The sequence below is a fragment of the Silurus meridionalis genome, chromosome 5, assembly GCF_014805685.1.
Source record: "Silurus meridionalis isolate SWU-2019-XX chromosome 5, ASM1480568v1, whole genome shotgun sequence".
In the NCBI taxonomy this organism is placed as follows: domain Eukaryota; kingdom Metazoa; phylum Chordata; class Actinopteri; order Siluriformes; family Siluridae; genus Silurus; species Silurus meridionalis.
Genome location: NC_060888.1, coordinates 13,194,269 through 13,209,268, shown reverse-complemented (window position 1 = coordinate 13,209,268; position 15,000 = coordinate 13,194,269). Strand labels below are relative to the sequence as shown.

The following is a 15,000-nucleotide window of genomic DNA, read 5'->3' as shown; positions in this document are numbered from 1 at the left end:
AGCACTTTTTTAAAGATGATAATTTTCTGCCGAAGCCGCTGTTGTCCCGTGTATCAAAACTGGATCCACTCAAGTGTTTTTCTCTCTTTTTCTTTGTGGGATAGAGTTTTTACTATGTCCTGAAGATGGGGGTTCAGACAGCCTTTCTGAGGCATCTGCATTCCTGACTACAATCCTCTCCTCACAACAGTTTCTTCAGGTCAGTCCACACAAGATAAACATTCTACTACTAAAACTAAGTTTAATTATGCTTCTTGACAATTTGTATTTTTTTGTTGTTGCAAGTTTACAACATGACCATGGCAGAATATCAGGACACCAATAATCCAATGTGCAAAAAATCTCCCCATGGCACTTATTAAAATCTTTCCAAGGCCTATGTTTAGACTTCTGTGTGTTTTTCAGGAGGGTTTCTTAAGCACCGAGAGTTTTCTCTACAAGTTCCTGAGTGTGTGGGATGGCTCACTGCTGCGCTCTCAGATTTTAGGTCTTCTAAGCCACATTCCCCCGATGTCCAGCAACTGTGAGTACAAATTGCTTTTCCAAGAATTTATTTTATATTTTTAGCTTCTGACTGCAGGCCATACTTTGTACTAGAACGATTAAAATAATTATGCAGCCTTTCCAATGCACCCTGTGTAGTAGTTCCAGCAAACCTGAATTCAAGAGATTTGGCCTTTAAATGCCAGCCTTGGCTTGGTACATAAATTACAAATTTCCCTCTGCTAGGGCATTTTGACTGCACTGGACAGAGAAACTGCTCAAGCAAAATATTTGCTGACTCTTAAATAGAATTTTACTGTTCTAGTTCGCTCTGACCATTATGTGGACAGTCAGTGAATGATTTTTCTCTTATATTTACAGACATCAAAACGCTCGTCTTTGAGCCACTGATTCAACTTTACTTCACTTCTAACGTGTTTTTTAAGGTGAGTGTCTGGTGCACATACATTTAGGTTTTCAATGGTGAGTGCCGTGTTTTGCATGAGAGAGAGAGAGAGAGAGAGAGATATTTGTGGACACCTCTCCATTATATTTTGTATAGAATAGGTTTGTGGAAAATTTTCTTTTAGCCACTATAACATTAGTGAGGTCGGGTGCTGATTTTGGGCAAAAAGGCCTGGCATCTAATTCTTTCTAATTTATTTCGGAGGTGTGAGGGTTGTGGACAGGGCTTTGCATGCCTTTCAGGGTTTTTCCACACCAGTAGTGTTTTGCCACAATACAACTTTTTTAGAACACTTAAGAACAATAATGCTTTTAAGGTGTGTGTGTGTGTGTATATATATATATAGAGAGACACACACACACACACACACACACACACACACACACACAAGTTTGCGATCTTGCATGACAATCCCTAATTCACATTTTTAAAAAGCATTTTGTTTATAGCAATGAAAACCAAATAACAGTTCAATGTCTGTCAGCCAGGAAGAGGAATTTGAGGCTGTAGTGGGCACAGAATTGCTGAAACCTGACAGTTGACTTGAAAAAGGCTGCCAGCTATCCTGTTATATATCTTGTTAAAAACCTTCAATGCAACACACATTTATTCATGACGATTTACTGCTGCGCCAAGTCTTAAATTAAGTGCCAAAATCCGCCATAGCACGCACATCCCGCAATTAAAACCATCCGTGTGGAAACATAGCAAAAGTGCAGTTTAGTGTCCTGATGATTTACGTAATTTAAACATCCCAAAATAAATAAACAGGATAAAGGAACAGCAAAAGTTCTCTTTCTCCAAACGCTTACACAGAACATGTCTGGGTAACTGGAAAGACTTAATTCAAGTTGGTAGTCTGATTTTACATGACTAAAATATGATTCAGATTAGGCTGAAGTGCCCATTTCTTGCACAGTAGTGTCATTATGCTAAACATAGTTAGGCCTGGAACCTGTTTCTCTTCATTAGTTAAAATTAAGAGAAACTGTAATGATGAGAAAGTCATCCTAAATTTTGTATGTATATACACTATATGGACAAAAGTGTTGACACATGACCTTTCCTGCCATATCTGTTATCACAAAGCTGGAGGCACAAGATTGTAAAGGATGTCTTTGGATGTGGAATAATACAATTTAGCATTCACTTGAACTTGGAAACCCAAAACTGTTGCAGCATGCCAATTCCCCTGTGCACAAAGTGAGCTCCATGAAGATCTGATTTACATGGTTTGGAGAGAAAGATCTTGAGTGGCCTGCTATAGAGCACTGATCTCAACCCTACTTAACACCTTTTGGGATGAATTGGAATGCTGACTGCACCCCAGGCCTCCTCACTAACTCCTCTCCTAACTGCATTAACTAACCACAAATATCCATAAGCACACTCCAAAATCTAATGACCATGTGTCCGCAAACCTTTGGCAAAATAGCGTAGGTGTCTAGAGTATATAATGAATGTAGTGTAATTAGAGCACGTGTGGCATGGGTGGTCACATGACTTTTTCCGGTGTGCAGCGAGGAGACCAGGTGAAGGTGGATGCCGAGCAGACAGACACTGAACTGGTAGCCAAAAAAAACGCTTTCTTTGTTATATGGTGACATTTTAGCTTTAACTGAGCAGAGCCATTGTGCAAGATTTGCTAAATTAAAGGTTCATCACGTGGCAATATGACAAATCTGTAACAGATCTCACTGGAGCCAGGTTGGAAGAAAGAGACGACAGGCGATGGTTTCTTTTATTTTTCATTTACTTTGCCCTGCCGTGCTCACGCCGGGACACACCCGCTCGCGGCAACGCATATCTTTCCTCGACGCCAACATGTAACCCGAGCACACTCGCACATACACACCCACACACATCCTCATACGCGCCCGGGATCTCTCTCTCTCTCTGGTGTCTGTTACTTCCTGTGCAAACAGGGCCGTCACCCCCCTTATGGCTCTGCCCTACCACCACAATGCTTCACTCCCACATCATACAAATCATTAGCAGTCTTCCATATGAAAGGAAAGTTAAACACATTTAATAATAATTGCAAAATTGGCTGAAACTTCAGCAGAAAAACAGGTAAAAAATTAGAATATGCATGGGCAGAGGCAGGACATTCCCTGTTTGTTTGGGCAAAATGTCAAATATCTTATGATATCTGATTTTTTTTAATTGTTCTATTTAATTCAGCTGTACCTTGTAGATAAAAATCTTTGTTGCACTACAGTGACCGGTATTTTGTGTTGCTTGCTACATATTCTCCTCACAGTGCAGTGTCATTGAGTGTCTGAACAGTATGCTGCTTAGATGGCTGACCTGCCATTTTGTCAATCGTCTCGAGGACTGTGCAGACTTGAGCGTCAACACCAACACCACAGCGTGAGCATTCCTGACATTTTTATGAATTCAGGGATCCTGTTCTTAAAGGAATAGTGATATCAGACCTGTGACTCTTGGCTAATACTGATCTGATAGTGATGTTTTTCATGGTTTTTGTCTGCTTACTTTGTCAAAATCTATTGACCTAATGCTATACTTCGTATCAGGCTGCTACATTTTATTTGTTTGTATGCAAATGTGTACTTAATACAGTATAAGTGAAATGCTCCTCTCTCCTGTTTTGAGAAATCAAATACTTTTTTGTGGAAATTGCTTTTAACCTAAAAAAGCAATAAATAGGGCAGGCAGTTTTATATATGGTCAAGCAATGTTTAAACTTGCTATGCTTTGAAAAGTGCTTAACTTCTGCATGCTGCATGCAATACCTTTGTATGAGTGAATTAATCTCATATTTTGCTCTCCACTGTAAAATACTACTAAAATCGCAATTTTTAAATATTTTCAGCAGAACTATGAACCTATCTGGGTTTGTAGATACAGTTACAGAGCTTGTGAGCTTTGTGGGACGCTTGGCTACTGAAGGACTGCGTCTAGAGAACTGCCACATCCTACTCCTCAACCATACACTCAACTTCTATGAGACAGTAATGCAGACTTTTGTTTGTTGTATAAACTTTTATATATTTTTCATGTTTGATATTTAAAAAGAAACCCCAATGTGAAATCTGCTTTTAATGTGTTTCAAATACTCTTTATTGCCATGTACGTGTTTGTACTTTCTTTGCTAAAGACACTGTTCTCGTTTCTAGGTGTGTGATATGTTGGTAAAGTATGAGCTGCCACTCGTAATCATGCCCCCAGCTGGTGTATTTTATCCAGCTCTGTTTGCCACCGACTCGCTCACTGTGGATCGTTTGGGTTATATCATGTACAGGTAAGTTGTGGTCGCATGTTGGGTAGCAACAATTAAAATTTAATGAAATCATCTTTAATTCCATCAAAAACGCTATAATCCCAAACTGAATATAATTTACTGGTAGGATGTGATGTATACAAAAAGTATTGGGATAAATTGTGTGCACACACACACGAAATAATAGTGGTTACCATATTTCTCCCCTAAAGTTATTTTTTATTTATTTATTTTTTAGATACCGGAAAAATCTGACCTTGGCAAAAAAACAGGAGCAACAAAATGGGGTAATTAAAAGAACAACATCCATTGCTACAATATTCTATTTTGTAGTTTTACTGAACTGTTTTTCAGCTTGAACGTGTTCCGTTTTTAATTTGAGATTGTGGCATATCAACACACAATCTTTAACAATCATTTTTGAAAAAATAAATTAATTTCAGAAATGAAAAATATTCCACCCATTGGAAATTTGCGTGGCTCTTGTAGCACCAGTTTAATAATCAGTCCCCTGAAACTGTGCACATACACGTTCCACATATGCCACAAAATACTCTATCACAGTTTCTACCGAGGAGGAATTTATTTATTCTTTCTGAATTGCAGCAAACCTTTCACATAAGCAGAGCAACTTACCAAGACTTCAATAAACAACTTGTGGTCATGGTAAGCTGTCTGTGGAACTCAAAATCTTTCTCACCTGGCACAAGCAGTGAGATTGATGAGCACCTGCTTATCCAGAGCAAGGTACCCAAGTACAGGTGTTGCTTCGATCTTGTTCATCACCCAGCCTTCTTCAAGTATGCCATCGAGTTTCACCAAAAGGTGAGTATGTGAATATGATATATGGTTGAGTAAAAAAATCTAAACACATTTATTTAATCTACAGACCAATGACTGGAATTTCCTGAACATTAGGGTGTTTATTTAACTCTGCAGGGTTTAATTATTTCACATTACATTGTATAAAGTTGTGATTTTAATGCTAATAGTAATTATACAATGTGATATTGCTATTTGTGTTGAGAGTAGGGCGCAGGTTGAGAAGAGCCTGGAGAGGTGGAGGTACACGCTGGAGAGAAGGGGAATGAAAGTCAGTAGGAGTAAGACAGAGTACATGTGTGTGAATGAGAGGGAGGGCAGTGGAGTGGTGCGGTTGCAGAGAGAAGAGGTGGAGAAGGTGGAGTTTAGGTACCTGGGGTCAACAGTGCAAAGTAATGGAGTGTGTTAGAGAAGTGAAGAAAAGACTGCAGGCAGGGTGGAGTGAGTGGAGAAGAGTGGCAGGAGTGATTTGTGATAGAAGAGTGTCTGCACGAATGAAATGGAAAGTTTTAGAGGACTGTGGTGAGACCTGCGATATTGTAAGGTTTAGAGACAGTGGCATTGAGTAAAAGACAGGATGTGGAGATGGAGGTAACAGAGCTGAAGATGTTGAGATTTTCATTGGGAGTAACGACCATGGAAAGGATTAGAAACAAGTTTATTAGAGGGACAGAGCATGTAGGATGTTTTGGGGACAAAGTAAGAGAAGCCTGATTAAGATGGTTTGGACATGTGCAGTATATCATGGAGTACATCAGTAGAAGAATGCTGAGGATGGAGTCACCAGGTAGGAGGAAAAGAGGGAGGCCAAGGAGGAGGATTATGGATGTGGTGAGGGAAGGCAGTTGGTTTAAAAGAGGCAGATGTAGAGGACAGGGGGTATGGAGACAGATGATCCGCTGTGGCGACCCCTAATGGGAGCAGCCGAAAGTAGTAGTAGTAATGATACAATGTATGAGGTCCAGAATGTGATCAACAAATTTAGCAATTTAAATAAAACTGGATATCATATTCTAAATAACTTCCTAAATTAGTAAATTTCAAATTTCTGATTGATTTTTCCTGCATGATAAATCAGCCGTCATTCAAAGTTGTGTTATAGCTTAGTTATATATATATTTATATATAATATAAAACATTTTTTTATCTGATCTGCTATTTGTATTATTAAGATTATATCTTTTTGATAATGAGTCATATGACCAATTGTGTGAACAACCGATGGTCAAAACCAAAAGTGGACAGAATACTGAATTTATATTTACACGAAAATATACTTTATAATCTTTTATAATGAAGCAATTTTACAATGTACTGCAGTAGTAAAAGTTAAAAAAACCTTGTGTGCGAAATGCAAATGCCCTGTTTTGTTGAAATATTCCACTGTTTTAAATTTATGCCCAAAATCTCAACATGAGTCCCAACAATCTGAACAAAATTTATTAAAATAATTTTAAGTTCTCCAAACTAGAGGTCGCCCGAAATGGGATTTTCTCTGGTCATTGTTGATATTAAGAAATCACCCTTTATCTCATCAAATCTAACAGTTAACTAATAAGCAATGATACAAAAAATTGCTTAAAATTAAAATTTTAAAATAAATTACATTTAAATTCTTCCACCAGATTTTCTTATCGTCACTAAATTTAGCTCACTATCAGCTCACCCCCTGCTCCCCATTTGTTCATGTGGGTTTTCCCTTCTATTTCACCACTGTCCATGGTCCTAACATTTACATTATTAGAGAAACCACAAAATCTCTTTGCCTGAATATATCATATTTAAATATCATTTTTAGGCAATTGTTGTGGCATGGTTTTAAATGAGCAGCTAATTGAGTCTGGGTGGAAATCATGCTTTCCAAGCAGTCAACTAATTTTAAATGAATGTTTGCTTACTTCAGCATACTGACTCAGTTTACTGAGGAAGCAATGATGCTCATCCTCAAGTGTTCAATATTCTCAATTACGTAGAAATATACCAAAATATAGCATGACAAAACCTTAGTTTATAAAGCAAGCTTGATTAAGACAAGATACCGTCGAAAAAAGTTCCCCAACCCGACCTCAACTCCTAACTACTAAACACCTTTGGGATACACTGAAAAGCTGGCTGCACTCTGGGCCTTCTCACTAGACATCAGTGACTGACCTCACTAATGAGGTTCTTGTGGCTGAATGAGTGAATGCCCAAATCCATGCTCCAATAACTACTGAAAAGCCTTTTAGAGTCAAGGTTTCATGACCACAAAGTTGGACTATATCTGCAGTGGGATGTTCTAAACATGCACATATGATTGTTTCTGTCAGATGTCTATTAACTTTTGAACATATAGCGTACATTACTAAACAACCCCTGCACAAAAAAGTGTTTCTGTTGGCTTGCATGTTATCAGTAATTGGAATTTATATATTATAAGATTTTTTGACTTAATTTAATAGGTTCCTTCTCTGGTCTAAAAAAAAAACTGCATCAGCTGTTGTGTTTTAAAAAAGGAGCAGAATTAAGTTTTTCTTTTTTTTTTTTTCTTGACAGTGTTGGCCCGAGAGGACGTGTGTGGATCTGGCCTCCATAAAGGTACTGTCATTTCCATTTTATTCATATCCCTTTTAATTTTGTTAAGTTAAGTTTTGGGTCACCTTTGTTTGTTAAAACGTTGTGTCTCTGTTTGTGTGCATATAATTAAGTATCTTATATATTTTTCTTTTGAGGTTGGAAGATACTGGAGCTGGTATGTGGAGTTTCTTTTCTGCCAGGGCTTTGATGGCCTAAATTACTTCATCCAGGTCAACACAGGACAAAGCAGCTCGTCCAGCTCTAGTTAGCTGTGAGTCAGGAGAGTTGATGCCTTGAGGATCATATCTTACCTGGAAAGCTGCACAGAGACAATAATTGTTTGTTTGGAAGGTCATGTACATATTTTATGGTCTTTTCTTGAAGACGTGTGGAGAAAACCACTGTGGAACTGTGTATAAAAGTCGAGAATAGAATGTGTAACTTTTTTTTTTTTTCCTGCTTTGGTTTTGTTCTTTTTGCAAAATATAGCTTTTTTTTTTTTTTTTTGCTTCTGCTCTCTAACTCTTATTGCACATGTACATTTTTATGCATTCTCTAAATGATTGCAGTGTCTGAAACCGCTGCCCTTTATTTGAATGTGCAAAGCACAAGTTCTTTCAAACCAGTTCATTGTTTGCTTTGAACTCTTGAACAGTAAAATATGGATGTTTTGAGCTTTTATTCATGATTCCTTTTTTTTTTTTAATCCATAAAACTTTAATGCAGTGGTACAGGTGTTAAACCTTAGTTCTTAGGTTTAATGACCAAAGCAAATGCAATTTTTTTCTGATTAAAATCTGTGCACACTGTAATTGTAACACCTCAGGTGTTGATCAATTTGCATTTTTCCCCCACCATATTATTAGAGGTTTCAGTGAATAACCAGTAAAAGGAAAATTGCTGAAGTAAAAGGGTTATTGCTGTTTTTTTTTTTGTTTGTTTTTTTTTTCAACCTGTCCTCGCACTTCACTATGCCACAATGCCATCGGTTTGTTTTCAGTCTTACCTAAATGTATTAAAACTTTTACACTCTAGTGGAAATTCTAATCGATCGACAACCAGGATATTTGTGTTAGTCAAGTTTGTGTCTAGTTAGAGCCATTGAAATGATGCTACATGAGCTATATACGTGATGAAAGAGGTTCTCTTAACGATGTAAAAATATAAACCAGATTACATTTTTTATTTTATTTTAACATGTGCAGTTTTTCACCTCTAGTGACCGCTTATGCCCTGTAACTAATCAGCTTGGATGTTTTTCCTATTTAAAATGATCGATCAGAAGTGTAATGAATATCCACAGCTCTATTCCCCCTGCCTGTATTCAGAGATTTGGTGCGCGCGCCTCTCGGTATAGGAACAGAGCGGTTCAGCGGAGAAGCCTGCACTCACAGCTGCTCATGTTCATGTTAGTCCCCGAATCCTTCCAGCTAAATCCAGTGTGAAAATGGTGTTAATGGTTTCTAATCTTCAGCTTTCAATCTGTCTTGGAGGTCATCCCTAGCGCACGGACAATTCGGCGGACATCGCTTGAGCATTCACTCACTTTGGTGGAATAGGTAAGACTTTATATATTAGGCGTTGTATTTAATTAGACCTAGATGTGGAAAATCACGCAGTATATGTGAATGTTATCTCAGCATCCGGGAGTGTCTTAGGAAACGGGAGATCGACTGGAGTCAGGTTGTGTATTTGTGTGCGCGCGTGTGTGTATTAAACATCCTCCCCGCATTAAACGGATCGCCTTTATGTCATTATTTTATCCTGAATTTCACTTTATTATTTCTATATCAGAACACTGATAACAGTCTGATGGTCCTGTATTTGGGGGAATAGTAGTACGAGTATGAATGTTTATATCGCCAGACACTTATACGCTTCACGCGCCAGCTCGGATCTGTGCAGCTTGAAGCAGTGCTGCAGCCACGGATTCAAAAATCATCCACGGCTTCTCCAAATAACCCGGTTTATTGATCTGCTAAATGAAAGTGCTGCGAATCCCGTCATAACAGGTCGCCAAAACGATCACCGTCGTCATCCTTTTCCCTCAATATTGCCATGTTTACTCTTAGACGGAGTTGTGTGTTCTTGACCTCCTTCATCATTTGATTAGATGGTGTCTTTTGCAGCTCTGACATTGAACCGGACACATGATGCAGAGAGCAGCCCGAGAGGCAGCCTGGATTATCACACACACACACACACACGATCCTAACAATTCTATGAGACGAGGTCGATTTCATTAAGATTACACACGCTGTAGACCTGTAGACCCCCGGCCATAACCTATGTAGTAACTCTTCTTAGCTGGTGAATTCTTATTAATCTTACATCAGCCGTAATGTTTCAAGTAGATTCCTGGTCCTCATTGTGATTCTGCGAGCCTCTTTTAGCTTTATTAATATTCCGGATCAGTGAGTGACAGACACGTTTGTCGTTGTCACAGCACTTCTTTCCCTGCATTCTGATTAGCCTCGTTTGAATACATTTCCTTCTGATTTAGTATTATTTGGTCAGGATACTGTTAATAGTGTTGTCTAATCACCATAATAGTGCTTTCATAACGTCCCGAAGCTGTTTTGACAGGCTTTACGTCAAAGCCATTTTGCCTCTTGTTAAAAGATAGATATCAAATGACTCTGCTGTCCCAGTTTTTTCCCCAGTGCAATTCTCAAGTGCATCTTAGAAATAAACATGACCAGAACAGGTGCTTGACCTCTTTTTAGTAGGACAGGCACACAAGCACAAAAAAATATATATACAGCGAGGAAAATAAGTATTTGAACACCCTACTATTTTGCAAGTTCTCCCACTTAGAAATCATGGAGGGGTCTGAAATTGTCATCGTAGGTGCATGTCCACTGTGAGAGACATAATCCAAAAAACAAAAAATCCAGAAATCACAATGTATGTTTTTTAAACTATTTATTTGTATGATTACAGCTGCAAATAAGTATTTGAACACTTGTCTATCAGCTAGAATTCTGACCCTCAAAGACCTGTTAGTCTGCCTTTAAAATGTGCACCTCCACTACATTTATTATCCTAAATTAGATGCACCTGTTTGAGGTCGTTAGCTGGATAAAGACACCTGTCCACCCCATACAATCAGTAAGAATCCAACTACTAACATTGCCAAGCCAAAGAGCTGTCCAAAGACACTAGAGACAAAATTGTACACCTCCACAAGGCTGGAAAGGGCTACGGGGAAATTGCCAAGCAGCTTGGTAAAAAAAGGTCCACTGTTGGAGCAATCATTAGAAAATGGAAGAAGCTAAACATGACCGTCAATCTCCCTCGGACTGGGGCTCCATACAAATTCTCACCTCGTGCGGTCTCAGTGATCCTAAGGAAGGTGAGAAATCAGCCCAGAACTACACGGGAGGAGCTGGTCAATGACCTGAAAAGAGCTGGGACCACCGTTTCCAAGGTTACTGTTGGTAATACACTAAGACGTCATGGTTTGAACTCATGCATGGCACGGAAGGTTCCCCTGCTTAAACCAGCACATGTCCAGGCTTAAGTTGCCAATGACGATTTGGATGATCCAGAGGAGTCATGGGAGAAAGTCATGTGGTCAGATGAGACCAAAATAGAACTTTTGGGTCATAATTCCACTAAACGTGTTTGGAGGAAAAATAATGATGAGTACCATCCCAAGAACACCATCCCTACTGTGAAGCATGGGGGTGGTAGCATCATGCTTTGGGGGTGTTTTTCTGCACATGGGACAGGGCGACTGCACTGTATTAAGGAGAGGATGACCGGGGCCATGTATTGCGAGATTTTTGGAAACAACCTCCTTCCCTCAGTTAGAGCATTGAAGATGGGTCGGGGCTGGGTCTTGCAACATGACTATGACCCGAAGCACACAGCCAGGATAACCAAGGAGTGGCTCTGTAAGAAGCATATCAAGGTTCTGGCGTGGCCTAGCCAGTCTCCAGACCTAAACCCAATAGAGAATTTTTGGAGGGAGCTCAAACTCCGTGTTTCTCAGCGACAGGCCAGAAACCTGACTGATCTAGAGAAGATCTGTGTGGAGGAGTGGGCCAAAATCCCTCCTGCAGTGTGTGCAAACCTGGTGAAAAACTATAGGAAACGTTTGACCTTTGTAATTGCAAACAAAGGCTACTGTACCAAATATTAACATTGACTTTCTCAGGTGTTCAAATACTTATTTGCAGCTGTATCATACAAATAAATAGTTACAAAAATCATACATTGTGATTTCTGGATTTTTTTTTTTTAGATTATGTCTCTCACAGTGGACATGCACCTACGATGACAATTTCAGACCCCTTCATGATTTCTAAGTGGGAGAACTTGCAAAATAGCAGGGTGTTCAAATACTTATTTTCCTCACTGTATGTATATACACATGCATGAATTACACAGAAGGGATGGATGGATATACATGACATATGTATGACAGAAGGACGGATTAAAGTGATTATTAAGTTTTCACTGAGGTGTTAAGGTTCTCAGTAAGTATAGCTTGAAAGCTAGTGATGGATCCCATAGTGTAGCCGTGTGGCTTCCACATAAAACAGGAAATGGGAAACGTAATTATGGCATTACTCCGAACCTTTGGAGGGGAAACTGGGTTAGTATGACATACAAAATAAGTAGACCTCTATCTTAACAATGAACATTAGTATGCTCGTGTGCACACAGCAAATACTCATGTCACATTAAACTGTGATGTACTGTATTAATGTGAATGGATAAACAGGATTTCTTTCTTCTCTGGTTATTCAATGGCACAACTTATTTCTCTTGGTGAATAAAGTGGTAGCTCAGTGGTTAATGTTCTAGGTTACCTAATTAAGGTTGGGGGTCAAACCCCAGTATTGCCAAGCTGCCACTATTAGGCCCTTGAGCAAGGCCCTTAACCTTCTGTGCGCCAGGGGCGCTGTATCATGGATGACCCTGCGCTTTGCTCCCAGCTTTTTAACATCGCTGGGCTATGCAAATAAAGAATTTCACTGTGCTATATGGTACATGTGACAAGAAAAAAGCCCGTTCACCATTTTTTTTTAAATATAAAAAAGCTATTCCAGGGACATTTAACTATTTAACATTTAACATGATATAATAAAAATCTTCAAATAAGCATATCAATTGTCATAATTCTCTATCCCTTATCTCAAACGTGTTTGTAATCTCAGCCACTAGTCACCTCCTGAACAGATTAAGCTGCCATTCATAAGACTTTGTTAATTTAACATGCTGTGAAAGTTCCCATGGGTTTAAAAAATGCTGTTGAAAAGCAAAATTATACTCTGCTCTTCCATTATCCACTTGCCCTGTTGGAATTAGAGAGAAAAAAGAGTGTTTGAATTTACATTTTAGGTAGTGTAAATACAGTTACATGGGAGCTGTCTTCAGTCATGCCAATATACAGATTGACAAGGTCAGGAGCATGTCAGTTATTAGATATTTAGACATCGAAGAAAAACAAATGCACAATTGTAAAGTATTTCTACATTTATTATTTCATTTGATTGGAAACACTTTGAAACAGGATTGGGACTAAACAGTTCTGTTAGGAAAAGGTTTGGGCACCTCTGCTATTGACTGATCATGAGAAGTGTGATATGGGGACCTGGAACTTTCATTAGGTTAGGTCTTGGATAAGCAACATTATGTGGCAATAAAGTTATTGTAAATATTGTTTTTTATTTACTGATAGCACAGGCATGTTCAAGAATGACTATGCTAAAATCCATTAGGCTTAAATTGTGAAAGAGAAAGAAAGAAAATTAACGCAACCCTGAAATAAAATACGTTATGTAACCTTATATATGGTTGTCTGAACAATGTCTCATACAATGTCCAGATACAGAGTTTAATCATAGCAGTTCCTATCCAAACAGTTGGATCGGTTTTTTGCCCCTTAAGTAAAATCTAAAAGATTATGAAAAAATTGCACTCTTAAGAGAGGGGACATGCCCCCTGTGTAAGGCCTGTTTCTGATACTTTCTCAACCGTCTAGCAAGGTCAGGGCATTTGTGTGTGCATACACAAGGAGGTGATGTCACCAGAATTTATAGGAAATTGAAAAGAGCAGTCTCTGAGAGAGTAAATAAAAAAAGTGCTGCGCTTTTCTGTAGGAATAATGAATAGAAGAACACAGGGCATAAACTTGTATGCAAATTTGCAGAGACAAGAATAACAGAATAAAAAGAGATATTGATGACTTAAAAATGATGGACAAGAAAATAATTAAAAACAACATGACTGATAATCTGTCATTGTCATGCTTTAAAACACTACATTTGAACTAGTTTAGATTATAGTCCTGGAATTCCCATCAATTGCTGCACCATCACATGGCTCAGATATATCTCTCTCTAATCACTCACACCTATATTCTTGTTACATTATTGTGTCATGTCTGTTGTTCCAGGCTGGTTGTTATCTCATTCTTATTATCATGCTCTTGGGTTTTTTTCTTTCTCTATATTTAGAGTTATATTTATGTTTATATGTTTATAGTGTTTATTTAATATATGCACATTAAGAATTTCCTGCATTTGCATCCACCTTCGGTTTAATTAAATACAGAATGTGAGACTTAACAATGGATGCATCAGAAAGGATTTTTGCTGTGCAAAAACCCTTCCTGGAGAGGAATTGCAGGCTACAGGGGAGGGGAAGCATGGTTAGAACCACTCAGGAAAGGCTTGATGGCATATGTCCATACATGGAGTTTTTCCCAGAAAGGCCAGCCAGCCTTGTAACAACTATCTCCCACTCTTCCTCCCCTTTAGAGGCCATTCCTCTGCTTCTCTTTCCTGTTGAGAACACAGCTATGCTTCCCTGTGCAGCTGCGGAAGTAGCTCAGCCTCTATGCTTTAATGCGGATGACACTCTGCCTCTGTGCCCTGATGAGGTTTTTACTCAGAATATCTGCCTTGCTAAGGACATTTGTCTAGCCTCTCTGCCCTGGAGGTGCGTCTGTTTCTCGCAGCGGTTGATCTGGATCCAAAATGGTGCTACCTTTGTGTTGTAAACAGCAAAGGGACAAACTTACACTTATAAAGAACATTCTTATTCATTCTTTATCACCGCATTATCTGTGTAAGATAAAATAAGATGCTTTGAGACAATGTTCATTGTCAAAAGCACTATACAAATAAAAATAAATATAATGCACATCGGAGCAACTGTTGTTTGTGTGTACCAGACTCTTCTCATATTTCAAAAAAATTATTCACAAAACATCTTACACAATTATCTGTGGAAGAAGCTTTGTGACCTTGGCTGGCATCATGAACCAAGCTTTCAGACCTCAGCAGGACAATGATAATGATGATAATGGCCAGGGCAAGGGACATTGAAAGTGATGCATGAGAAAGCAGAAGTGCGATAAGTGAACAGGAGGCTGTGCTAGGCTTGAAGCAAACCATAGCCGATCTGCTCT

The 15,000-nt window shown here is 38.7% G+C and overlaps 2 protein-coding genes across 4 annotated transcripts in view; both read left to right on the top strand.

Moving 5' to 3' along the window:
• Positions 1-8,255, top strand: part of cenpi (centromere protein I) — a 19,189-nt gene extending 10,934 nt beyond the window's left edge. Inside the window, exons 11-20 of one of the 2 annotated variants that reach the window (XM_046848817.1) lie at positions 105-199; positions 406-523; positions 865-929; positions 3,213-3,322; positions 3,792-3,927; positions 4,093-4,217; positions 4,435-4,483; positions 4,803-5,021; positions 7,554-7,595; positions 7,730-8,255. In XM_046848817.1, the coding sequence (XP_046704773.1) occupies positions 105-199; positions 406-523; positions 865-929; positions 3,213-3,322; positions 3,792-3,927; positions 4,093-4,217; positions 4,435-4,483; positions 4,803-5,021; positions 7,554-7,595; positions 7,730-7,843 (1,073 nt within the window). In that variant the 3' untranslated portion in view covers positions 7,844-8,255. Of the gene's footprint in view, positions 1-104; positions 200-405; positions 524-864; positions 930-3,212; positions 3,323-3,788; positions 3,928-4,092; positions 4,218-4,434; positions 4,484-4,802; positions 5,022-7,553; positions 7,596-7,729 lie in introns of both variants that reach the window. The other variant, XM_046848816.1, reaches the window with a different exon arrangement.
• A 352-nt stretch (positions 8,256-8,607) lies between these two features.
• drp2 (dystrophin related protein 2) overlaps positions 8,608-15,000 on the top strand; it is a 187,963-nt gene continuing 181,570 nt past the window's right edge. For both annotated transcript variants that reach the window (XM_046848814.1, XM_046848815.1), the window contains exon 1: positions 8,608-9,133. The gene's annotated coding sequence lies outside the window, so the exon portion shown is untranslated. The remainder of the gene's footprint in view (positions 9,134-15,000) is intronic.